The 24996-nt window shown below is 54.6% G+C and overlaps 2 protein-coding genes and 1 pseudogene across 2 annotated transcripts; 1 reads left to right on the forward strand and 2 right to left on the reverse strand.

The window, feature by feature from the left end:
• Window positions 1-1853: 1853 nt before the first annotated feature.
• Window positions 1854-7846, reverse strand: LOC122681230 (filensin-like). The gene is made up of 5 exons (XM_043883069.1): window positions 7765-7846; window positions 6188-6468; window positions 3644-3679; window positions 2595-3145; window positions 1854-2349 (listed from the first exon to the last, which is right to left on the reverse strand). Exons 1-5 carry the CDS (start codon window positions 7771-7773, stop codon window positions 1940-1942), a joined length of 1287 nt encoding a protein of 428 aa, XP_043739004.1. The 5' UTR covers window positions 7774-7846; the 3' UTR covers window positions 1854-1939.
• A 394-nt stretch (window positions 7847-8240) lies between these two features.
• On the forward strand, window positions 8241-12024 carry LOC122681071 (coiled-coil domain-containing protein 24-like). The gene is made up of 6 exons (XM_043882794.1): window positions 8241-8468; window positions 8685-8890; window positions 9025-9111; window positions 9805-9882; window positions 11274-11279; window positions 11829-12024. The coding sequence occupies exons 1-6, from the start codon at window positions 8343-8345 to the stop codon at window positions 12022-12024; spliced, it is 699 nt and encodes a 232-aa protein (XP_043738729.1). The 5' UTR covers window positions 8241-8342.
• Window positions 11924-24779, reverse strand: LOC122681072 (annotated as a pseudogene).
• Between the last annotated feature and the right edge of the window lie 217 nt (window positions 24780-24996).

Here is a 24996-nt window from a genome sequence, read left to right on the forward strand (position 1 = left end):
GTAAAGGTTTCCATTATTCTCTCTTAAGCTTTTAAATGATACGTATTTCAAAACTGTGCCATGGAGCAGGTCCTTCACTCATCTTCTAGAACAAACAACAAAAGCGTATGTCTTTCTTGAAATCCAAACCTCATATTAATTCAGAGAGAGATTTTTTTCAAGCTCTACACAGAAAGGGAAGGTGACTCTATTTAGCATTCTTTGTATGATTTCTAACAAAGAAATACAAGGGTGTAATTTATGACACAATTAATCTTCTCTAAAGATGTGCAGTTGTCTTGCCAGGTACCTTTGTTTAGGGAGATGTAATAATCCATTTCAGCACATTTATTCACTGCCCATAATGTATTTTGGAGTATCTACATGGAGAAGGAGTAATTTCTTATTCAGCTAAGCCAAAAAAAAAAAACTTTTGGACTGTTAGTAGAGAAAAAGAGATGCCTAAAGGCAGCATACACCCATGGTGGATTCATGTCAATGTATGGCATAACCAATACGATATTGTAAAGTACAAAAAAAAAAAAGTTTGTAAAGATTCTGGTTTCAAGTAATTTCTGTTTCCTAAGATGTGACACTGCAGATCCCTGAGTGCACATGTATGCACAGGAGAATACACACATGTGTATTATGGGACATTATATGACGGGAACTGAGATCACTAATAAACTTGTCAGCTCTCCCTTACCAGCACTGCACTCTGCCTGCACACAGAGGATGTTCAGTAAACATGCGTCTGTGCTCAGCTGCTCAGTCATGTCTGACTCTTTGCAGACCCGTGGACTGTAGCCCACCAGGCTCCTCTGGCCATGGAACTTCTCAGGCAAGAATACTGGAGTGGGTTGCCATTTCCATCTCCATGTGATCTTCCCAACCCAGGGATCCAACCCGCCTCTCCTTTGTTTCCTGAATTGCAGGCAGATTCTTTACCGCTTGAGCCATCAGGGAAGCCCCTCAGGAAATGTTAGGCGAGTTCATGAATTAACTGCTGAACAAGGAACTGCGTGGTGACATTGGATTTTGATTTTGAGGCCCAGCCCAGGAGTGCAATCTCTGAATGTGAAACCCTTAAGTGACTCAGCCAGAAGGACACAAGGCACGTGTGCTATGCAGGTGGCCCTGGCACCCTGCTTCTTGCCCGTGACCCCTATTGCTTCCATGCATCTCCACGCCTGGTGTCCAAACACCTACCTGCACCTGCGATTCTCGTGGAGAGCTGTCCTGGGCCCTCCCTTCTGGCTGGCAAGAGTTGGTGGGTCAACACCCAGCTCCCACACCCTTGGGCAGCATAACTGAAGGCCAAGTTCCATCCTGTCTCCCAGAGCCCCAGGGGATGGGGGCCTAGTGCCAACCGCCCATGGGGCCAACCCACCTCTCCTCTCTGATGCCCTGCTGCCTCCACCTCTGTCTCCTGCCCTGCTGGAGCTTCCTGGGACCACGTCCCCAGAAATGACATCAGATCCTTGCTGCAGGGTCAACTTCTTGGGGAACCCAAACTGAGACAGACACCTTTAATCACCTGACTTCTAACAAACCACCCCTCCCGCAATCCTGTGCTTGTGCCTGAAACGCGGTGAAAACAAGCCGATCCATCACCGGACACATTTCAGGTGTGACATCCAGACTCTGACCCTCTAATGAGCCCCACGATGCCCCAAGACAAAGGGCTCATCTACTTTCTTAAATGAGCTCAGCTCAGTGGCTGTTAGCAGGGCACCCCTGTCCTGAGCAAGGCTGGCCCACCTGCAAGTCCAAGGCCCCTGTTAATCAGACAAAGGATGTGCAAGCAAATAAAACATTTTAATTAAGGCTTCATCGGCAAGCCAGATGGGCCAACCATGGTCTAATCCAAAGAACCTTGTATCCTCACCCTTGTAGCCTCTGTTCTAAAACATCCAAGCACGTGTCCTCAGGGGCCCAGAGGCACCTCCTCCCGGTTAGCTCAGGCACTGGAGGATCCCTTCTCTCCCAGTTTCTTCTTGTTTGCCTTCGTCTTTTCAATCGTGGTCTCCACAATGACAGCAGTCTCTTCGTACGTCTGGATGCTCTCAGTGGAAAACTTCTCTATGGATTCCATCACCTCCACCTTCTCGTAGGCCAGCTTCCTGGGAGGGCTTCTCGCCGGCCGGCTGCTGCTCTGAGCCCCATGCCCTTCGGGCCCACCCAGAGTGACCTGAGGCCCTTGAGACCGGGGTGTAGATGGCCCCTCTGGACCAGGTGCCACCATGGGACAGGGCCCTCTGGCCCCCTCCTCCTCCTTCTGGCCATCCTGTTTCCCCTGGAGGCCCTCCAGTTTTTTGGCATTTTTCTCATCCCCTTTGTCTGCAGGGTGCAGGGTAGGGGGGTGTCTGTCTTCTTTCCCCTGCAGGGGCCCCCCTACCTCCTTCAGACCATCTTCTTTCTCCTGGGGAGACCCCCCTTCATCCTTCAGCCCATCTTATTTCCCCTGAAGGGACCCCCTACCTCCTTCATACTGTCTTTTTCTCCTGGGGAGGCCCCCCTTCATCCTCCAGACCATCTTGTTTCCCCTGAAGGGACCCCCTACCTCCTTCATACTGTCTTTTTCTCCTGGGGAGGCCCCCCTTCATTCTCCAGACTGTCTTCTTTCTCCGGGGGAGGCCCCTGTCCGTCCTCCAGAGAGGGTTCAGGCTGCTGGGGAGAGGGTTCCAAGCCACCGTCAGGACGCACAGAGTCGTCACCCTTAGAAACCACCATGCCCCCTCTGACTGGGGCGGAGAAGACACAGAAGCCAGGATCTATGAAACTGGCATCTCCAGAGACCATCACGTACCGCCCTTTGGTGTACAGGTCAGTGGGGGGCTCGGGTTCTCTGGGGCCTTTCACCTTCTCCTTGATCATCTTGCCTAGCTTCTCAAAGGCTTTGCTTATCTTGCCTCCATCTGGGACATCCTCCGGAGCCCCTTCCTGGGTTGGGGGACTTGCTTCTTCATCCCCCGGTTCAAGCTTAGACTCGCCCTCTTCTTTGAGCACCTCCCGCCCTGGCTTCATGTCCTCTGGACCTCTCAGCGGTGTCTCTTCCAGAATTTCATCTGCTCTGTCTTCCTTTTTCCTCGGAAGGTTCTTGGGAAGGTCTTTGCGTCTTGGTTTCACTGCAGTTATATCCTGCACAGCCCTGGTGAGATCTTTGAAAAAAGAAAAAAGGAGGTGGGTGCAATGAGTCAAGGCCAATGAAAGAGGAAGAAAAAGTATTTGTTGAAAAATACATGCCTAGCACTGGGGTGGGGTTTACTGGTTGGCTGGTTGGCAACAGGGTAGAATCTCTGGGTCCTAAGCATTCATGGCCCACACTGAGGACCCAGCCCTGCCGGCTGCTGTGTGAATTTGGGATGAGTCACTTGGCCCCTCCGGGCTTGCAGAGCAGAGGGGAGGCCCCCACAGTTCCCTTCACACTGGGTACAACTTACTGAGATCCATGTTTCTCCTGCAATAACACTCTGTGGGAGCAGGGCCTCTGCCCCACCCCAGCACCCTCACCTCGAGGTCACAGGGGACACTTGGATCCAGACCAGACCAGGAAATCCAGTCCAGAGAGTCACTGTCACCTCAGGCTTCCCCAAAGGAGCAACTCAGAGTCACCCCGCCTTCCTCTGCTGGGTTTGGAATAGCCTCCAGGCACACCCTTGTCCCCCCTGCACCCCAAGCCAGATAAACACCGCCACTCCTTGCTCACCATCCCCTTCCTCCTGTGCAACCAGGAAACGATGCTCTTAAACACAGAATGGGAATCCCCTGGGTCAGCGGCCAGAGTCACTGCTTCAGACCAGCCAAGAGGAGAAACTGAAAAGTTTCAGAAAGGACAAGGTTTCACCCTGTCTCATCCCAAAGGTGGGCTTTTAGTTCCAGGTGGCTGCTGCTGACTGCTCAGTCGCTTCAGTCGTGTCCGACTCTGTGCGACCCCATAGACACAGCCCACAAGGCTCCCCCGTCCCTGGATTCTCCAGGCAAGAACACTGGAGGGGGTTACCATTTCCTTCTTCAATGCATGAAAGTGAAAGTGAAGTCGCTCAGTCGTGACCGACTTTTAGCGACCCCATGGACTGCAGCCTACCAGGCTCCTCCGTCCATGGGATTTACCAGGCAAGAATACTGGAGTGGGTTGCTCTTGCCTTCTCTGACACAGGTGGTTACAGCCATATAAGTAGGCATGGGTATGGATAGGAATAATGGAGACACCACTGTAGATGTGTGTGTACATAAAGACGATGCAGATGCCAATGGTTTATACGTGTACATAAAGACGATGGAGGTGTAGACAGTTTATGCATGTACATAAAAACAATGGAGGTGTAGACAGTTTATCAGGTCTGTTCAGTCGCTCAGTTGTCTCCAACTCTGCGACCCCATGAACTGCCGCACGCCAGGCTTCCCTATCCATCAACAACTCCCTGATTCCACCCAAACCCATGTCCATTGAGTCAGTGATGCCATCCAACCATCTCATCCTCTGTCAGCCCCTTCTCCTCCTGCCCTCAATCTTTCCCAGCATCAGTCTCTTTTCCAATGAGTCAGCTCGTCGCAACAAGTGGACAAAGTATTGGAGTTTCAGCTTCAACATTAGTCCTTCCAATGAACACCCAGGACTGATCTCCTTTAGGATGGACTGGTTGGATCTCCTTGCAGTCCAAGGGACTCTCAAGAGTCTTCTCCAACACCACAGTTCAAAAGCATCAATTCTTTGGCACTCAGCTTTCCTTATACTTGTACATAAAAACAGCGGAGATGTAGACATTTTATGCATGCACATAAAGATGATGGAGATGTAGACAGTTTATACGTGTACATAAAAACGATGGAGATGTAGACAGCTTATACACGTACATAAAAATAATGGAGATGTAGACAGTTTATACATAGACATAAAGATAATGGAGATGTAGACAGCTTATACATGTACACGAAAACCATGGAGGTATAGAGAGTTTATGCATGTACATAAAGACAATGGAGATGTAGACACTTTATGCATGTACATAAAGACGATTGAGATTTAGATACTTTATGTGGAGATGAGGTGCAGGCTTAAGTGATAAAGATGTAAGTATAACCATAGATATTGTAGATATAGGTGTATGTAGATACAGATGTGATATAAATGTGGATACAGATGATGTAGATGTGGGTGGAGGTAGAGATGCAGATGTCAATGACGGAGAGGTAAGTGCAGGTGTAAGTGTAGGTGATGCAGGCGTCAGTGTAAACAACAGAGGTGTGGAAGATGATGCAGGTGCAGAAAATGCAGATGTGGGGTAGACGTACATGCAGATGATCCAGACAAACATAGATGGCAGAGTAGGTGTCAGACGTAGATGTAGAGGTAGGTGTAGGTGTAGATGATACAGATGTAGGTTAGGTGATGTGGGCATAGCTACAGATGATGTAGAGAATGTAGGTGTAGTGTAGATGTACACGTACAGACGCTGTAGACAGAGATGTGGACATAAGTATACAAGTAGGTGTAGACACAGTCACATAGATGAACATGGAGGAAACGGAGAGTAGCTGATGCAGGTGTAGATGTGAATGAGGCTGAGACAGAGACAGAGACACTCGCCAGCAGAGTTCACGTCCCAATCCATCGTCCGGAGGAGACCAGACAGCCTGCTAGCAGCCATAGTACTGACTGGCCAGGTGCTCAGAGTCACCATGGCAGCAGCAGTAATAACATCAACTGCTCTGAGTGCTGGTCCAGTTCCAGGTACTGGGCAGGCATCTCGCCGGCCGCATCTCAATAACCACACCTGGTCATCCTTTCAGCTAAGACGTTCCTGTCCCCAAAGACCCGTGGAGCCGAAAGACACCTTGACATCCAAACACTCCCACGGTCATCTTCATCACCTCTCCCCTCCCCAACCATCACTCACGCCAGAGCGCACATCTCTGTTGCAAACCTATTCATCCTCTGCCTCCCCCACTAGCATTCCAGCCCCGTGAGGTCCTGGATTTGGGGGTCTCCTTCTGGTGGCTCAGACAGTAAACAATCTGCCTGCAATGGGTCGGGAAGATCCCTTGGAAAACAGAATGGCTACCCACTCCAGTATCCTTGCCTGGAGAATCCCCTGGAGAGAGGAACTTGGCGAGCTATAGTCCAGGGGGTCACAAAGAGTCAGAACGACTGAGCAACTAACACATTCACTTTCTGGCCACACACCCTACAGCCTGGAACTGGCACATGGAAAAACGTGGAGCAAGTAAGTGGTTCTGTACCCACAGGCTCTGCCCACCCCGACCCCACCTGTTGCCTTCATTCTCGATGACGCGATGATACTGGTCCAACTTGTTCCTCAGAGTCTGCTGGGTGACCACCAGCTGCTGGCAGTCGTAGGATGACCTCTCCAGGCTCCTCTCCACCTCTTCAATCTCCTTCCACAGGGTGTCGATCTGCTCGTTGTAGAGCTGAATCTCGTCATCACACTCGTGGGCATCTCTGATGGCTTCTTCCAGGACTGTGGTCTGCGGGCAGAGTCACAGTCAGGAGGAAACCCAGCCATCCTCTCCCTTCAGACACAGACGCGGCAGTGGAGAATCCAGACAGTGTACCCAGTTGTATTTGTCTTGTTGGTTTGTTTCTCTGTCAGCAGAGAATCTTTAAGCCACAGAAGGATGTGACAAATGGACCCCTTCCCCTGACGCTTGTTCAGCACCCCAGGAAATCAGCCTGTAGCGGAGCCCCCGACCCAAGGCAGTAGGAATATGAGAAACTCAGAAAATAAAAACTGCCGTCCCTGGACTGACGTGTACAACTCAGAGTGCATTCTTCATGCTTTACTGAGGTAGCATGAAAAAGCAGTAAAAAGAAGAACATGGACTAAAGAGATAAGATGCTATAATCATTAAAGGGAGGGGCTGGGAAATTTCCTTCATCTTATTCAATCACTACGGCACTTTAATTTTCTCCTGATTTCTGACCAGGAGAATTACATATATGTTTTGATAGCTAAAATGTGTGTGTTTGTGTGCGCTGGCACTTCTGTAAAATAACTTCAGAGAAACGCTACTTTTATATTAAAGCAGGACAAGTTCAAATTAAAGTAGGAAAATGAACAGAATTCCTCATCTTCACTTTAAGAGCTGTGACAACCCACAAGCAGCCACAAGCTGCTTACTTATTTACAAGCGAACTTATTTACAAGCTCAGTGCAAGCTCGCTTTCCTACGGAGGAAAGATCTAACAGGCGTGGCCAGTCCTCAAAAGCAAAGTAAAACGTGTAGACTGAAACCCACTTCATCTGGAAGAGCGCTTGTCAAACTCCGACATACATATGAACCACCCGAGGATATGGTTTTGCTCAGATTCTGACTCAGCAGCTCCAGTGGGACCGGAGGGGCCGGGTTTCTAAGTGACTCCTCAGGAGAGGAAAAGCCAGGAAATGAACCCATTCTGCAGCTCTCCTGGAGAAAACAGAACCAGGTAGGAAAAGTGCAGAGGAGCAGCCAGGAAAATGAGAGAGTGGGGCGCTGGGGCAGGGGGAGCGGGGAAGGGGGGCGGGGGGTGCGGGGGTTCGAGGGTCAGAGAGCCCGCCCAGACCCCAAGGCGCTCACCTCAGGCTTCCCTGCACTTCACACTCCAAGTCTGGCTTCAAGCAAGGGGGGCTCCGTGAGACGCTGCTCATCTGGCCCCTTGGTCCCCCTCGACCTATCGCCTTCCTCCCCTCCTCCTGTTTCTCCCACACTCCCCCTTTCACTTGTCTTCCTGGAACAGCCTAGTCCGTTCCTGCCCCAGAAAAGGCGCGGAAGTAATAAACCCACCGGGCTCATATTTCTCGGTTCTTTCACCTGTCCTGGAGTCTTAAGATGCCCAGGGATGAAAACTGCTTAGAGTCAGGGTGATGTGCGTGGTTGAGACAGCGAAACCACCTACCACGACTGTGGGTTGGGCTTTGCTAGCCGGCACCGCCCTGGAATGGGCGGGGCCGGGACCCTCTGGGGCGGGGCTTGGGGTAGCTGGCCCCGTTTCCCGGGTGACGGCCGCGCGGAAGGGGCGGGGCTAGGGCCTCCCGGTTCCCGAGGCCGCGACCTGAAATCGTGGCCTCTGAGAGTTGATCAGCAGCAGAGCAGAAGAGAGCGCCAGAGGCCAGCGGCTCTGGACCAAGCAACTCTAGTCGTGGGGACGGGCGGCAGAAGGGAATGAGGTTTGGGTGAGGCCGGTCCGAGTGACGGGCTGGGGGCGTGGCCTGTGAGACCCGGACGCGGGCGAGGCGTGAGTGGGTGTGCCCGGCCCTGGGCGACTGACTAGCAGTATACCAGTAACCCAGCGCTCCGAGCTGTGGTCGCACAGGTCCAAGGGTGCGACCGCACCTCTGGGGGCGCAGCGGCGCGGGCGGGCCATGCCTGGGGACTCGCAGTCGCTGTGGGAACTGGTGGAAGAGCACGTTCCGCTCCTGGAGCGGCCCGAAGAGAGGAGGATTCTAGGGGAGACGACAGTGGATCTGAGCCTGGAGCTACGGGCAGAGGTGGGGCGTAGGAAAGTGGGCCCCACGGCAAACCTGTCCCACGACTCGGATGATTTTCTCACCTTCGACGGGTCCCTGTAACTCTCGAGCTCTTGGAGGATCTCACTGTCTGCCCGACCCTCTCCAATTGAACTGCCCTTCGCCTCATTCCCCCAGCTTCGCTGCCTCCCTTCACTTCCCTCCGCAGTGGCCGAGGTGTCCCAGCTCTCCTTTCAGGTAGTGATGTTAGCATCATTGCTCCAAGAGGCTCGATCTGTCCAAGCCTCCGGATCGCGCCCCACCTCTTTCCTCTGCTCCCTTCTGGCACCACAGCCCCTCCTAAGAGATCTTGTGCGCCAGGAACTGCTGCAGCTGCTTCAAGGTCTCCACCGGAAGGCCATCTGTGAGGGCAGGTTGGAGCTCCAAACCTGGGTGTGGGCCCTGTCTCCAGAACTCAGATGGGCTAGCCTGCCAACTGACAAGGGGCCAGGGTCGCCTTTCCTGTGGTTCCCTGGAAGGAGCCCCCGAATCGCCTTTATGCATCTCCTGCAGGGACCAGACCCACACTTGTGTTCAGCATAGCCCCAAGGGTCCTGCACTTTGCCTTGGAGGAGCCCAGGCGTGATTTGCCAGAACAGATGTTCCAGATGAGAGCTGGTGAACCCAGATACAGTAGTAGGAGAGGAGGGATCTGCCTTGCTGGGCAAAGGACCCCAGCTGGCTGGTAGGTCCCACCTGAGGGCATGGAGGAGTTCCTGGTGTGGGACTGACACTTCTACAGCCACCTGTGGTACAGGTCAGCCCATGAGGGCTCAGAGGCCCAGGAAACACATTGTCAATCCTGGGAGCTTGGTTCGAGCTGGGTTTTAGAGTACGAGGAACAGGCTTCCAGACAGACAGAAAGAGAAGCACTTTGTAGGAACAGGGAGAACTACGTGCAGATATGAGTGGAAGGAAAGACTTCATCCAGTGGCCGGTTGTCTCTCAGGCTGGGATAGCCAGACTGCGAGGACTGTGTTAGAGAGGGCTAGGGACTGAATGAGATAAACGAGCAGCAGCGTGTTCGTCGGTGAATGGTAGCAATTTGTGTCTCACACATCCTTAGGAAGGGAGTGATGTCCCCATTTTGCAGATGAGGATACTAAAGCTCAAAAAGGATGATTGACTTTCCCAGACTCACACACAATAAAGGGTAGCAGAACCCGTGTGCAATCCCAGGCTCTAGATCTCCTCCATTTAGTACCATCTTGTATTGCCTTTGAGAGAAAACACAAATTTGTCTACGAGAAATGGCTTTTGTGTCCTGAAGCCCTGGGGTGAAGCAGCATGAGAGAGTGAGGTTGACTTCATTTGCCAGCAGCTGTCACCGGGACCTCAGAGTGATCAAGGACCAGCTGAACGTGTCCCACATTCACCAGGCTGCTGGACACCTGTGGTGAGGCCCCCGAGTGTGTGCAGTGAGGGTGGAGACAGGGAGGGTGGGACTGCAGATGGACCCTGATGTACTGGGACTACTGGGAGGAGAAGGGAGGGAACACACCTGGCTGGGAGACCCAGGAGAGTGGGGCTGAGAGGTGGAAAGGGCAGGATGCCGATGAGGATGCTGCCAGGAATCAGTCAAGTACAGATGCTGACACGGGCCTTGGCCTGAGGACTTTTATCCTAGGAGGTGGGGAGACACACAGAAGAGTTTTTAAAGTAGGGGCAGGGCTGTGATGCGGGAGAGAATGGAGGCAGGAGAACCCGCAAGTCTAGTCCTATCGTGTAGAAGAGAGAATGCTGCTCCTCAGGGTGGGCACTGGGAGGCAGGCAAGAAGAGAGGACACACCCTGCCCAGGAAGAGGCTGGCAGGGCTGCCAGGTTGTGCTGTAACAGCATGAGGGCAGCAGAGGGAGAGGTGGACTGGGATAGGAGGTTCCTGGGGTGGCCAGAGGCTGGGACCACATGGAGGGCTCTGCTGAGACCCGGGCCTGCAGCGCTGCTTCCGCTGTTGCCCTGTCCATGTCCCAAGACCCTCCATGAGGAAGAGTGCCGTGCACTAGAGAGGGAGACTCCCATCCTGCAGGTGAGCTACAATCCTGGGCCGACCCACCCCCAGCCCTTCTGCCGAGCGTAGACACCCCTGTGTCTCACCCAGGGCGTGAGATTCACACACACGTGTGTCTGTGCTTGCAGAGGCTGTGTGAACCCTGGGTCCGTTTTTCCTGTGTGCATACTTATGTGTGTGATCCTTAAGTGCATGAACCCATATCCCAGTTGAGTCCCTAAGTCCGAGGTCAGCACTTTCAGATCAATTGCTGGGTCGGCCTAGGTCTTTTGCCACCTTCTCTTCCCCAAGTCTGGGTTCAGGCCTGCCACCCCCTTGCCAAGCTCAGCTTTTCAGGGAGAGGCTGGTGTTCCTCTCAGGAGTGCCCCCAGGTGGTTAGGAGGAAGAGACTGCACGGGCTAGTTCCTGCGCCCCACCGCCCCACCGTGGGGATCCTGGCCTGGGCACCCTGCCCAGTCCTGCCCCGCTCGTTTTAAAGCCAAGCACTGAGCCAGCTCTCCCTGCAGCGCTGCCTGGAGACGAGTCTTCAGGGGCCCCTCAGCCCTCTGAGGCAAGCCTAGAGCCCACCCTGGTAGGTGAGGACCAGGCAGGCCCCAGAGCACCCAGCGCTCCGCTCCCCCCACTTCCCGCCACCCCGTCCCACCTTGCTGTTGTAACACACCCTGGAAGACTGGGTGCTGTGTCTCAGGCAGAACCTCTCCTCCAGAGCTCAAGGAATAGAAGGCAGCCATGCAACAGGAGCCGCAGGCACCCCTGAGGCCTTCCTGTGTCTCCCCCAGCCACAGGTAACCCAGAGCAGACAGAAAGCTGGATGGGAGAGGCTGCGGGGCAGGCCACGGCCCCCTCACAGCTACTCCCTCCCATTCAGGTCACAGCCCTTGGGGTCCTCCAGCCAGGGCACCGGACTCCTGCCTTGCCTCCACGGGGCTGCTGGAGTTTGAGCCAGGCTTCTCCAGTGCTGCCTGCCCACTCGCCCTCTGCAGCACTGCCCCAAACCTCGCGGCCTGGCCCCCATCTGCCGCTGGGGACGGAAGATTCAGTGCCTCCCCGGGAAAAGGCCAGCTTCTACCCTGATACCCAGTGCAGCGCCCCAGGCCCCACCCTGAAGGGCTGCTCAGGAAGGAGGCTTCAGCTTCGGCTGGAACGCGTCCTGTCTGCTCCTGCTCTCTTTCAGCCGCAGGGTCCAGCCCCCTTCTGATCTAGTCTAGGATGAGCCCTCCCCAGGATTCCACTGCTGTCTGCCTGTCTGTCTGTGTGGCCCCCACCCTACCTTCTCACCAGGTCCTCAGTGTCCGGTCCTGACTGTCGCAGTCTCTAGGCCTTTCTCCTCCCAGGCATCCCCCCACAGGCCTGGCAGGAGGAGGTCTTGTCCCAGCCCTGCCTCATATCCCCCTGGAGGACCCAGACAAAGCACAGCAGCAGCTCAGAAACAAGAATAGAAATTTCATTAAAACCTATGAACTTCAAAAGCCTAGTGGAACGCAGACGGCTGGGCGTGGGCAGCGCACCGTCACTGCTACAGAGGATTAGAGGCGGCTCTTCCGGGGCTGTCACTGCACAGAGGGGCACGGAGGACGGACACTGTGGGGCTTGGGGGGAGGAGTTTGGCTCCAGAGACTGGTTGGGGCACGCGGGCAGGGGCACTGTGGCACGTGAACAATGACCATGCTAGCAGTGGTGGCCAAGGAGACAGGGGCCACCCCCGGCCAGGGCATGGTGGGCGCAGGCGGTGACACCTATCCACTGTCTCCCCAGTCTCTGTGTTGGGAGCACAGGGTGGGGTGGGGCACTCCCCCCAGCAGCGTGCTCACATCCGGGAGTCCTGCAGACGGCTGGAGTCATTACTGCCCTCCATGGGAATCTGGGCCTTGTCCCGGTGCAGCTGCTGGAGCTCAAGCCCATCTTCGGGGGAGGGTGGAATGGTGGGGGCGTAGCGCCCTGTTCGGTGCTCCAGGAGGACAGGACCCTATTCTCTGCTTGGCCTGGTTGAGTTTTTCAAGCGCTGCAGGAGAGGTAGGCATGGGGGAGGGACAGGCAGGCAGAGTGCATCAGAAGGGAGCCCTGGAGCAGCATCCAGCCATCCACCCCCTTCTGATTCACCTGGCTGCCCCTGTCCCCACCCCTCACCTGGAGGAGGGTGTCCCCATCTGTTCTGTGCAAGTGGAACAGGGCGTAGAATGGAGTGCAGATAACAGAGAACAGAGCCATAAGGAAGCCAATGGCCTCAGCCTCGCTTGGATATCTGTATTGGTTGTAGGTGATCGGCTGGTACTGGACCACCAGGAAGATGAGAATAAACTGCAAAGAGTGGGGGTTGGGAGTGAGCATGAGTCCTGCCCAGCCCCACCCAGGCCTTAGGCCTCCTATCAGCACTGCTCCCCTCCCTCTCGTTTCCCAGACTAGAAAGAAGCATTTCAGGGAGGCAGGGGTGACATCAATGTTTGCATAGCGGAAGAAGCTGATGGCACCAGGGGTCCAGGGTATGATGGGCAGGTGGGCACTGTGGAAGGGGAGGGGTCTGGCTTTCAGATAATCCTGAAGCAGGCAAGAAACTCTTCAGCTGCCGGGGCCCTTGAAAGTCAGTTCTACTCAAAGACTTACAGTGACCCCCACTGCCTGCTGAAGTAAGGCCGAATCTGTGGCCTTTAAGGCTTCAATGGCATTTTCCATCTACTAAGCATTTTTTGAACTGTGGTGTTGGAGAAGACTTTTGAGAGTCCCTTGGACTGCAAGGAGATCCAACCAGTCCATCCTAAAGGAGATCAGTCCTGGGTGTTCATTGGAAGGACTGATGCTGAAGCTGAAACTCCTATATTTTGGCCACCTGATGCGAAGAGCTGATTCCTTTGAAAAGACCCTGATACTGGGAAAGATTGAGGACAGGAGAAGGGGACAACAGAGGATGAGATGGTTGGACGGCATCACCGACTCAATGGACATGAGTTTGGGTAAACTCCGGGAGTTAGTGATGGACAGGGAGGCCTGGCGTGCTGCGGTTCATGGGGTCACAAAGAGTCAGACACAACTGAGCGACTGAACTGAACTGAGGCAATTTTTGAATGTTTCCTCCAGACCTGGGAGCTCCTGGGATTGCATCAGCTCTAGGTCTCCAGTGCCTAGCAAGGCGCCTGGCACAATCTCATGTGCTGATCTGAACTGACTTATGCAGGGAGGTGGGAGCAATGGGGGAAAGGAAAGGGAGAAGTCCTGCCAGACTATGGCTGCAGAGACAGCAATGGACAGCCGGGGGAGGCTCTGAAGCCTAGAAGCCATGTCAGGCTGGGAGTACTCTCAGAACCACTTTGGAAAGAGCCGAGGGACAGCAGAGATAAAGCCTAGGGTTGCAGCAACAAAAATACGACAGGAAGCAGAAAGATGGGCAGATGGTTCATGGGCCACTTGGAGGGCCTGGGACAATGTGTGCTGCTTGCCAGGAGGCCTCAGCATACACCTCCCAAGCCTTCAGCCATGTCCTGGAGCTCAGGCCCCTCCAGCCTTTTTAGTGACTAAATTCGAGAAGTCAAGACCTGCATCCGGGGGATGCTGCACTTAGAGCTGAGTTTATAACTCGTTTTCTGAATGGAACTAGGCCTGATCTAACGTGTGGACAAATTCTTTATTTGAGCTGACGGACTTTGTAAAAAAAAAAAAAAAAAAACCTTTTCAGCTCTATGAAGTAAAGGCTCCCAAAGAAAACTAACAGCCCAGAAGCACGCGGTCCACAGAGCCTGGCATCCCCACCCAAAGGTGAATCCAGCCTGGCTTTCCGAACACAGAGAGGATGCTGCGGGCGTTGCCTGAGTTTCCTGCAGACACCGGGCCGGGCTGCCTGCTGCCTCCTGCCCTGCCTGGGCGGCGCCCTGGGTCTCCCCACAGGGCGGCAGCTTTTTGGGAGCCCTGGAGGATGAGCTCCCCCATGGCAGGTCCTGGGCCAAAGCCACAACCCCCGAGGGCACAGCCCTTGGCTGTGGCATTTGCCCTCCCCCACCTCCCACCTCTTACAAGACACTTCCTCTGCTCCTGTTTCCAAGCTGGGCCAGTGGCCAGAGCTGGTGCCTCTGCCAGGCTTGGGAAGATCCCACACCCCATGCGATGGAGGCCTCAGCCCTCAGGGGTCTTTTTTTTTTTCTCTTCCAGAAACATGAGCCAATGTGGAAATCCGGTGCTGACCTCTCTGTGGCACAGAGGAACTGGCACGACCGGGGGCACGATGCCAGACACTGCCCTGACCATCGGGCTGACCCCTCTGTCACTCAGAGACAGCCCTGCCTCTTCTCTGTGGTGGGACCATTACACTAGCAAATCCCTGCCCCACCCCCACCCCTCACCCCAGCCCCCGCCTTCTCACCCTGATCATAAACAAACAAAATCAGAAGGTTTGTAGTCCACAGACCACTCCTACTCCTAAACTTGTTTCTAGTGCAGCATGGGCCCAGCACACACGCTCCAGATCAGACCAATTGCTTCGCATGAGGGCTCTGACTCTTAGAAGCTATATAACCTCGGGTCAATTACTTAACATTTCAGGGCCTCAGTTTCCTCATCTGTAAAGTGGGGATAATAATGAAACCATGGAGAGCTGTATCATGAGACTTAGTGTATTGTTCCTGGTCATGGTGGGCTTTCCCTCCACCACTTCCACTCCCTGCTGGGGGGTCTGCCCTTCCAGGCGTTGAATACTGGTGGAAACCCAGAACTCCTCTCCCAAGCCAGCCTATTCCAGGGTGGCTCAGGAGGGTGTCCCGGATCCTGCACTGATACCTGACTTGCACAGCCTGCTTCTGGAACACGCATTCACACCACACACCCTGAGCACTCCAAGCACCTCGGCCACGAGGGACTGGCGACACTAGCTCAGTGAAGCTGTCAGAGGCCAACGCCAAGGTCAGCTATGATTCCCGAGGCTCCTCTGTGAGCACGCCAGGTGGAAATACCAGGGAGGGAGGGCCGGCTCTCAGCTGCTGCCAGTCTATTTTCCTCTTCTAAAGCTAGGCACTGTCTTCCATCAAATACAGGGCCCTGTGCTCCCTTCCTAACCCAAAGCCAGGGCTTGGGTGATTCTGAGTCTCCACACCTGTCTGACTCTATACAGCTACGCTCAGACTTCCAGTGACCAGAGCTGTAGGTGCGGAGCCCCCATGGGGAGCTCTGGGCTAATGGCTGGGCTCGTGCTCTTCCTTGGCTGGTTCTCAAGAGAAGGATGCTTTCCATGGGGGCAGCAGAGGAGGGACCAGCGAGGAACTTACAAAGATGATAGTTGGTGAGATGAAGTGCCAGCAGATCTGGAAGAAGCGGGGCGGTGGGGACCCCAGCATCATCTGGATGTCCTCGAAGTAGATCTGGTGCCCTGGAGAGATGGAGGTCAGCAGACCACAGAACAGCTTGAGCAGGCCAGGGGCTGGGACACGGGAGGCCGTGGAAGCTTGGGCACTTACCAGAAATGTACATGATGGACACACAACAGGACACAGGCGACGACGGCTGAGGAGTAGCTGGCCGCATAGTCGTCCATCAGCAGCAGCCAGTACCTGCCTGCCTGCGGGCCAGTGGGCAGCTGAGTTGGGTGTGCCTGAGGCTACGGTCCCCTTCTCTCTGCTGTCTTCCCCCCACCCCACACCCTGGCAACTCCGGCCCAGCCTTTCCCTTGGTTCTTACCTGGCTGGTGAGGGGGATTCGCAGGAGGAAGCCAGCCACAGCCACGGCCAAGGTCACATACATCTTTCTCTCCAGGATCCACTCAGTCCCTACCTCATCCACAATGGCTGTGACCAGCGTCTCTAGGAGGCCAAACTGCAGGATACGGCCATCAGAGCAGGGGCCTACCCTTGGCCCCGCCTCCTCCTGCCCTAAGCCACAGGCCCGGGTCCCGCATGTCGTACCTGAGTGCCCAGCCCCATCAAGATGAGCGTGAAGAAGAACAGCAAGGACCAGAGTGGGGCAACGGGCAGCAGTGTGAGGGCCTCTGGGTATGCCATGAGTGTCAGGCCCGGGCCCTGGTCTGCCACGTGGGACACGTCCTCACCCAGGTGATTGACCATGAAGCCCAGGATGGAGAAGATGACAAAGCCGGCATAGACGCTGGTGGCACAGTTAGTGACGCTGATGATGACACTGTCTCTAATGGGGAGGCAAACACGTGGTCAGGACACGCAGCTTAGTTCCTCCTGCCCAATTTGGGTCAGCAGACTTGAGACAGGGAAACTTCTAGGAACAAAAGTACCCCCAATCTCCTCTCTGGTCTGTTCTGGGCCTCTTTAAGTGGGCGTGAGGCTCTTGAGTCCTTACAGACCCCTAGGGCATCACTATTGTCACCCCATCTCTCTTCTGCCTAAGTGCTCTCTGTTCTGCAGTGACTGGAACCAGACCCGGCACTGCCAGGATCTCAAGGCGGTGAGTGGAAGGGAGGGTGCTGGCAGGCCAGAAGGCCTCACTGGATCTGCTGGGTCTGGGGGAAGCAGGGTCAGGCTGCAGAGAGGGCAGAACAGAGGGCAGCCCCAGCGCTGGCGGAGAGACGCTCAGCGGTAACAGTTGTTGTAGAACTTGTTGTAGGAAGCCATGGTGATGAGATGCCCCACGCGCAGCCCAGTGAGAAGAAGATCTGGGAGGCGGCGTCCCCTCATACCTGCAGGAGGAGCTGCGCTCAGAGGCTGGCGCCTCTCTGCCCCTCCCCGTCCCTCCAGGTCACCTTCCACCCACAGCCCACCTTGGCCTCCAGGATCTTGTCCCACTGTGGGGTCAGGTAATACTTGATGCCCTTGGAGGCTCCTTCCAGGGTCACGCCACGGACGAACAGGATGGTCAGCACCACGTAGCGGAATGTGGCCGTAAAGTACGCCACCTGGGGGTGAGAGGGGCCCCACTGGACTCCTTGGGCTCTTCCCACTCCACCCCCCAACCTGCCCCCTCAACCACCACGGGTCCTCTGGTCCCTCTTTCCCGCCTACATGCTTTCATCATGCCCCCACCCACCCCTCCACACACAAAACCCAGGCACGGGAGGCAGATTTCTGGGTGGGCACAGATCCTGGAGGGAGGGGACTCACTTTCCCTGAAGACCTGACCCCTGGCGTGAGGCAGAGGAAGACGACCACCCAGGAGACAAGCAGGCAGCTGAGGAGGTGCACCTGCACCTCCCCGAAGTTTCCAACGCCATCCGACAGCTTCAGCACGTAGAGCCTAGAAGGGGACACGCTGTCACTGAGGGCCAGCCGCACCGTCCAGCAACACATCCCCAAGGCCCAGGGCCCAGCCTGGCAGCTCCCTCCTTTCTCACGGAGTCCCAGCAGCTGGCTTCTCTGCAATGGGAGCCTTGGCGAGGCCCCAGCCCCAGCCTGCCCAGGCCTCTCTGCCTGTGGCCTCTCCCAGGATCCTCGAGAGTGCCTGCAGGCCACACCCCAGGCCTGGGCTAGCTTCCTCAGCCCCTGAGGTGTGGAGGTCTCCCTGTCCCCGCTCAGACCCTGCCCAGGCCTTTCCTTTAGGAAGGCCCTCTCCTCCAGACGACGCACCCCATCTGGCATCACCTCCTCCAGGAAGCCTTCTGTGACCTTTTCACCCACACCAGTCCTCCAACTCAGATGGAGAGAGGCAGGCAGTGGAGTACTGAGGAAAGACGGAAGCTTCCCAGGCGGCACTCGTGGTAAGGAAGCCGCCTGTCAATGCAGGAGACGTACGAGACATGGCTCTGATCTCTGGGTTGGGAAGATCCCCTAGAGGAGGAAATGGCAACCCATTTCACTGTTCTTGCCTGGAGAATCCCATGGACAGAGGAGCATGCAGGCCTATAGTCCATGGGGTCACAAGAATTGGACATGACTAAAGCGACTTAGCATGCACACTGGAGCACACAAGCCTAGACTTGAACCTGAAGTCCTCTCCTGAGTGTGCATGACTCTCTCTGGAGCCCTATGCCATGCCAGCTGTGTTTCTTCAATCTACTGGACATTGATGTGCCAAGCCCTTGCTAGATGCTAGGCATGTTGACTTAAATCAGGTATTGTGGGCACTGCCAGGAGCATCCTAACCCCATGGGGAGGAACACACTGGAAGTATTCCTAGAAGAGGAGCCGCTTGAGCCAAAGTTTGAAGGATGGGGAGAAAGTGGGTGAAGAGAAATAAAAGCACATGCCTGACTGAGGGCATGGGTCAGGGTCAGGTCATGACCCAGCAGGACAGGGTCAGGAACTGCCTGGGCATGTCAGTAACTCCGGAAGGCTGGAGAAGAAGGAGAGGGGAATAGAGAAGGATGAAGATAGGAAGGAACAAGATCAAGAGAAGTTGTGAAGTCAAGATGGAGAAGTTTGGATTTTATTCTGAGAGCAATGAGAAGCTCCTGGAGGGTTTTTAGAAGAGGTCTCTCAGGGCCTCTCCTTGGCTCACAACCTTGTAGCAGCTCCCATCTCTGGCCATGGAAAAACCAAAGTCCAAACAGCATCTACAAAGCCCTTCACGATCCACTATCTCCTAACTGCCATCTCTCAGATCTCCTCTCCTCCTGCTCCTTCCCCTCTTACTTACTGCTCCAGCTGCGTTGGGTTCCTTGTTGTTCCTGAAATGTGCCAGGCACACTCCCACCTCAGGGCCTTTACACATGCTCTTCCCTGTCTGGCATACTCTTTCCCCAGACCTCCACACGTCCACATGGATGTGAGATCTGTGCAGGCACACAGGGCCCCGTGCTTAGAAGGGCCTTGTGCTTGGTTTAGCGTCCTGCCATTGCCATCTTGAAATTCTGAACACATCTGAACAAGAGGCATGCCCAACAGCATTTGCTGGATGGGTGAATGAATTCACATCATGGAAAATGGACTGGGAAGTATAAAGGGGAGTATCTGGAGGGGGACTGGCATGGCTGTTGGAGTTGTCCAGGCTAGAACTGATGAGCAAGAGACAAACGATTGAGCCTCAGTCTCCTCATCTTGAAAATGGGCATCCTAACTTCAACCTAGGATGATCTATAGGTAAATTTAGAAAAATACAGGCTCCTTTCTTTCCCCTCTTTCAGTGAAGACTTCTCAGTATAGCTCATAGGCTGTCCTATAATCTTAGCTCTTTTTACTTTTTTTCCAACTCAGTTCTCAAACCTCATGAAAGCATGTTTACACCGTGTGATGGGTGGTCAGCCTGCTCCCTCACGGGACAGTGTTGCCAGGTCCGGGTTTGTCTGCTCAGCTCACCCCACTGTCAGACTCCCAAGCACCTTAGCAGGCCTCTTCTGCCGCACATCTTCCCCTAGGCTGCCCTTCACATTGTGACCTGCAGAGGGCGCCGACCAACACATCCCTCTTCTGCCAAACTCCTGCCTCTGGGTTGGTTCACTCAACAGGCATCAGGGTGAGAAACTCTCCAGGTGATCAGTCCATGGGGGAACCAAAGATAAAGGGATGAATAAGATCCACACCCTCCTCCCAGGAGTGGCTCCTGGACCCTTGCGGCTGTGCTTTCCAATCTTTTTCCCTCTGGGACATGCAGAAGAAAATAGTTTGGGCCCATGGGGCAAATAGACAAGGTCACTCAAAGCTGAAGGCTGGAGATTCTGGGCTGCCCAAGCCCGACCGCACTGGTACACTACTTAGGTAGGGCACATCGTAAAGTTATGAAGTTATGATGCCCAGTTTCAAGTTGTGTTGGGAGGCTCTGCCTTCCAGAATAGCCACCGGTTCTTACTGCTACAGCTGAGAGGTGATTTACTTTAAGCACCAGCATTCAAAGAAAAGAACCCATTCCTTGCTCAAAAGACTCTCTCAAACCTTTGTCTAGTTACATATGTTAAACTGGTAGTGCTTTGTATTATTTTCTTATGGCAAGAGTTCAGCATACAATACAAGGGTTTAGAGAGTTTGGACGGCTAATCTTCTGAACTCTAACTTTCTTTTTATGGCACCATATTTAGTGTTTGGTTTTGGTTTTGGACCATATGCTTTTGAGACCAAACAACTAACTGAAAAACTTTCAGAACCCACATATTTACAAGTTGGCTTTCACATAACATCTCTGGACTTATTCTGTATTATTTTTTAATGTCCCCAACCAGATGGTAAACGCCTTGAGAATAGGACACTCTCATCTATTGCACTGCATCTCCAGCAGTGGCTATCACTGTGCTTACTGAGTACCCGCCCTTGTTCTTAGTGATTTCTGCTACATCTTGATCATAACAAGAATGATGTTGTAACCACTCCCACTTAATGGATGAACAGTTGAGGCGTAAAGAGGTTTGGTGACCTCACAAGGCCAAGCTGCTATGCAGCACAGCCAGGATCTGAGTGAGGTCTGTGTGGCTCTAGAGCTGGCAGGAAGACACTGAGAGCGGGGTGCTGGGATCCAAGTCCCATCGGGCGTCAGGTGTCTGCTGGGGAGATGAGGGCTGGTCCTGAGCTTTGGGCCCGCCTGGCAGGCATCAGATCAGCTCTCAGAGGACTCTAAGTCATGCTGTAAACACGTGGTGAGGGCAGGGAAGGCTGGAGGCCAAGGGTAGGCAAAAGGCAGACGTGGGCTCAGAAATCTGCCCTGGCAACTCTTCTCCCTTTAGAGGAGTCAATCTTTCTCTTGATTTGCTTTGTTCACTTGTACAATGGGAACATTTTATAAAACCGGCACGCACTATCTAATAGGGTTGCTGTGGGGCTCAGATGAGATTGTGCATTTTTCCAAAGGGTCGCTGGAGCCTGTGGACCCAGAAAGCCTGCGGAGTATCATCGGCCTAATTCACATTAGGCACCAGGCTAGCAGGGCATGCGTATCCTGACACATGTATATCCTGACAGCACAGCGGCCTAGTTCCGTAACAGCTGGGAATCAGTCTCTGAATCTGAAAATGGGGCTGATATCATATACTATGCCTAACACATAGTTCCCTGGTGGCTCAGGGGTAAAGAATCCACCTGCCAATGCAGAAGACTTGGCTTTGATCTCTGGGTTGGGAGGACCCCCTGGAGAAAGAAATGACAACCCACCCTAGGATTCTTGCCTAGAGAATCCCATGGACAGACGAGCCTGGAGAGCTACAGCCCATGGGGTTGCCAAAGAGCTGGACATGACTGAGCACCTAAACAACAATAAGCACAGAGTAGGTGCCCAGAAATGGGGGTGCTGGCTCACCTCATCTTGCTGAAGCCAGCTTGGGCAGCCCTCTCAAAGGTCACTTCCCTAGGCTCTCCAGGAGGGGGCAGCAGGGAGCCATCCTGAAGGGAAGGAGTCCTGTCTGGGACTGCCTGTTCCTTAGGGAGGCCTGGCCCCAGCCCCAGACAAAGAGTGGAGTTCAGCAGGCCATCCTGTGGACCTCCTGACCCATGGCTAGTTTTCTGGGAGGGAAATTCCCCTCTAATTGCACTGGATAAAATCTCCTGAGCTTTGCCAAGCAATACTCCCACCCTGGAAGACAGCCCCTGGGCTGATCATTTCTGGAGCATCTCCAGGCTTTGGGCTTCTGCAACCTTCCAGAAGGTTCTCCCTAGTCCAGATCAAGTTGCCCAGTCCACACCATGTGTTCTGCCCCAAATGTAGCAGAATACCTCAGTGGGCGGAGTCTCTTACTCCCTGCTCTGTCCCTACTCTGAGTACAGTTCTCGGGACCTACCTGGTGTTCAGGAAATGACCCGTCCAATGACTGACCGGCTGAATCTGCCCAGAGGTAATTTTGCCCAAACCTCACTGGGAGGCAACGGCTCAATGGTCTCCACCAAGAGTCTTGAGGATGGTGAGCACATCTTAACCGTCTTTAAACATCTATAGCACAGCACACGGCCTTCCCAATTGGCTCAGTGGTAAAGAATCTGCCTGCCAGTACAGGAGATGCAGGAAACACTGGTTCAATCCCTGGGTCAGGGAGATCCCCTGGAGTAGGAAATGGCAACCTGTGCCAGTATTCTTGCCTGGAAAATTCCATGGGCAGAGGCACCTGGCAGGCTACATACAGTCCACGGGGTTGCCAAGAGTCAGACACGACTGAGCACATATGCAGCAGCAGCAGCCCAGGGACACTGGGCCCTGAGGCTCTGAGTGCTGGCCCTCGGCTTAGAGGACGTGGACCTGCTAGGACTTCGAGTGTCACTGCGATCTCAGCCGCTCAGCCCTGACTCTCCATCACAGCATGCAGAAGGCTCGAACCCTCTGACCGGCAGGGCAAGCCCTGTGCCTTTTCAAGTCCTGGCCTCCTCTGTCCCAATAGTCTGTCCTACCTGCTCCCACACCCAGCTCCAGTCTGCCACCTCCTGGCTGCAGCTCATCTGCCCATGTCTCCCAATCCTTCTCTACTTCCTTTCTCCCTCCTCTGGGAAGTCTTGGCTTTGTTTATGATTTGGTTTTGGACCGTGTCATGCTTGGCATGTGGGATCTTAGTTCCCTGAGGAGGGATTGAACCTGTGCCCCCTGCAGTGGAGGCACTGGAAGCTCGGAGGCTTAGACACTGGACCTTGAGGGAAGTCCAAGGGAAGCCTCCTCAATCACCTGCTCTTGCCCTCACCACATCCCTGCATATACCTGCACTGAGGCCCCTGCCCCACAGAGCTTTAACTACCCAGCTCCCTTCTAGACTGTGACCTCCTCGTGGCATGGACTCAGGGCCGTTCATACCCCATGAGCACACAGGGCCCATCAGAGTGGACGCCATCAATGTTTGTGGAATGAAAGAACGAGGTCTGCCCACCAGCCCACAAAGCCCTCTTCCCATGAGCTCCCCAACAGGACGTGGGGAATTTCCTCCAGGAGGTCCTGCTGTGCCCTCACACCCACCCAGCTGAGATAAGATGTTCCAAACACCCCCAGCAACAACCTCCCTTCAGGCCAGCCCCGGGACTCCGTTCTCTTGTCAGCGCAGAGCTCAGGGGGGCCAGGCTGCCCTTCCCAAACACAGCTTGATGACGACAGCTCTGGGCTCAGGACACTCCCACAGCTCTCCTTTGCTTCTGCAGGGCTAGGCCTACGCTTCCCTCTTATAAGCCCGCCAAGAAGTCACGTGCTCCCTGTGGGCCACCACGGGGCTGGTGAGTTCCCCACACACCTGTTACCCTCGTCACAACGGCTTTCCCTCAGGCTCATCTGGAGCTAAGGGCCTCTGCTGGAGTTCTTCTGCTTAGGAAGCCACCCCTCTTTGCCCCGACCCTCCTCGTCTGACCTGCCTGACTGCTGGAGCCTCAATGCTGCTGTGTAAAGACGCACACAAACTCACAGAGCCTGTGCGACAGCCTCTCCCGAAGTGGGCTGTGAGCTCCTTACATTTCTTCCCACACCCCTGCCCTGCTCCATTCCTGGCACCCTCCCTAGACTGCAGACCACTGCCCTTCGGCGAAGAAGGAGGGCTGAAGACAGGCTCCCAGGGTAACCCCCAGAAGCCCAGGTCCCATGGGGGCCTCACCTCCAGTACTCCTTGCTGGGGCTTGCCCTCTGGAGGCTCAGGCTGAGTGCCTGAGAGACATTGCCGAGCTGGGCAGGGGGCTGCAGACTCTCAGTGAGGTTGGGGTCATCCAGCGCGCTCACGCGGTCGGGCGGGTTTCAAGGGCTACTGCAGTAGGAGGCGATGCAGACGAACACGCTGTAGTGCATTCCCATGTATGCATTCCCATATATTCCCATATATTCCCATATATTCCCAATATAGTGCATATATTGGGAATATATGCATATATTCCCAACGTAGTGCATTCCCATATATTCCCATCCTGCCGTAGCGCACACCTGGGGGAGGGGAGGGGCAGGAGCAGCCTCACTCACCTAGCTGAAGAAGGAAAGCTCATTCTGAAGGGTCTAAGGGGCAGGCTTTCGTGGAGGGCCACAGAAGGGGCAGGTCAAAGCCTTGGCAAGAGCGAACTGGGGGCTGAGTGGGAAAGCGGGCGAAGGGCTTTTGTGTATGCACATGGTCGGAGGAGAGGGTGGAGGCCAAGTAAACAGTGGATCCCAGCATGTATCCCTGGCCTTGGCCATTGATGTGGACCTGGGGTCAACACCCGGGTTCCATAGGGGTTGGCAGTCTTTATACAAATGGGGGAGTCAGCACGTCCCCCAGAGGCCCGTGTGTGTGTGTACCCCATCTGGGCCTCACCTTTGAACATGGGGCTGATCCTCCAGACCCCCAGGCAGCTCTGACTTGCAAACTGGCCGAAGGAGAGTTCCACCAAGAAGAGGGGGATCCCGCAGAATATTAGCATGATGAAGTAGGGGATCAGGAAGGCTCCTGGTGGGCAGGGAGAGGGCTGGGTCAGGGCCGGCTTTGGGGGAGCCCACCCTCTTCCTGCCCAGAACTCGACAGCAGAACCTTTGCAATCGGCTGTGCTTCCAGGAGGGTGTGCCATGCCCTGGACTGGAGCCTCAGTCTGAGGCACACTGCTCACAGCCTGTTTGTGAACTTGACACGGGTTCCCAGGCTATGCTCTGAGCTGAACCCAGGTCCTAGAGCTGCCATGTTCGGGTGGGAATTGATGACTTAGCCAAGCAATTTCACATACATGAGCTGATGGGGTCCTCAAATATCCCCCGACTCATTTTAGGGGCGGCTGTTGAAATGCAGGG

This window comes from Cervus elaphus, chromosome 23 (genome assembly GCF_910594005.1).
Source record: "Cervus elaphus chromosome 23, mCerEla1.1, whole genome shotgun sequence".
Taxonomy (NCBI): Eukaryota; Metazoa; Chordata; class Mammalia; order Artiodactyla; family Cervidae; genus Cervus; species Cervus elaphus.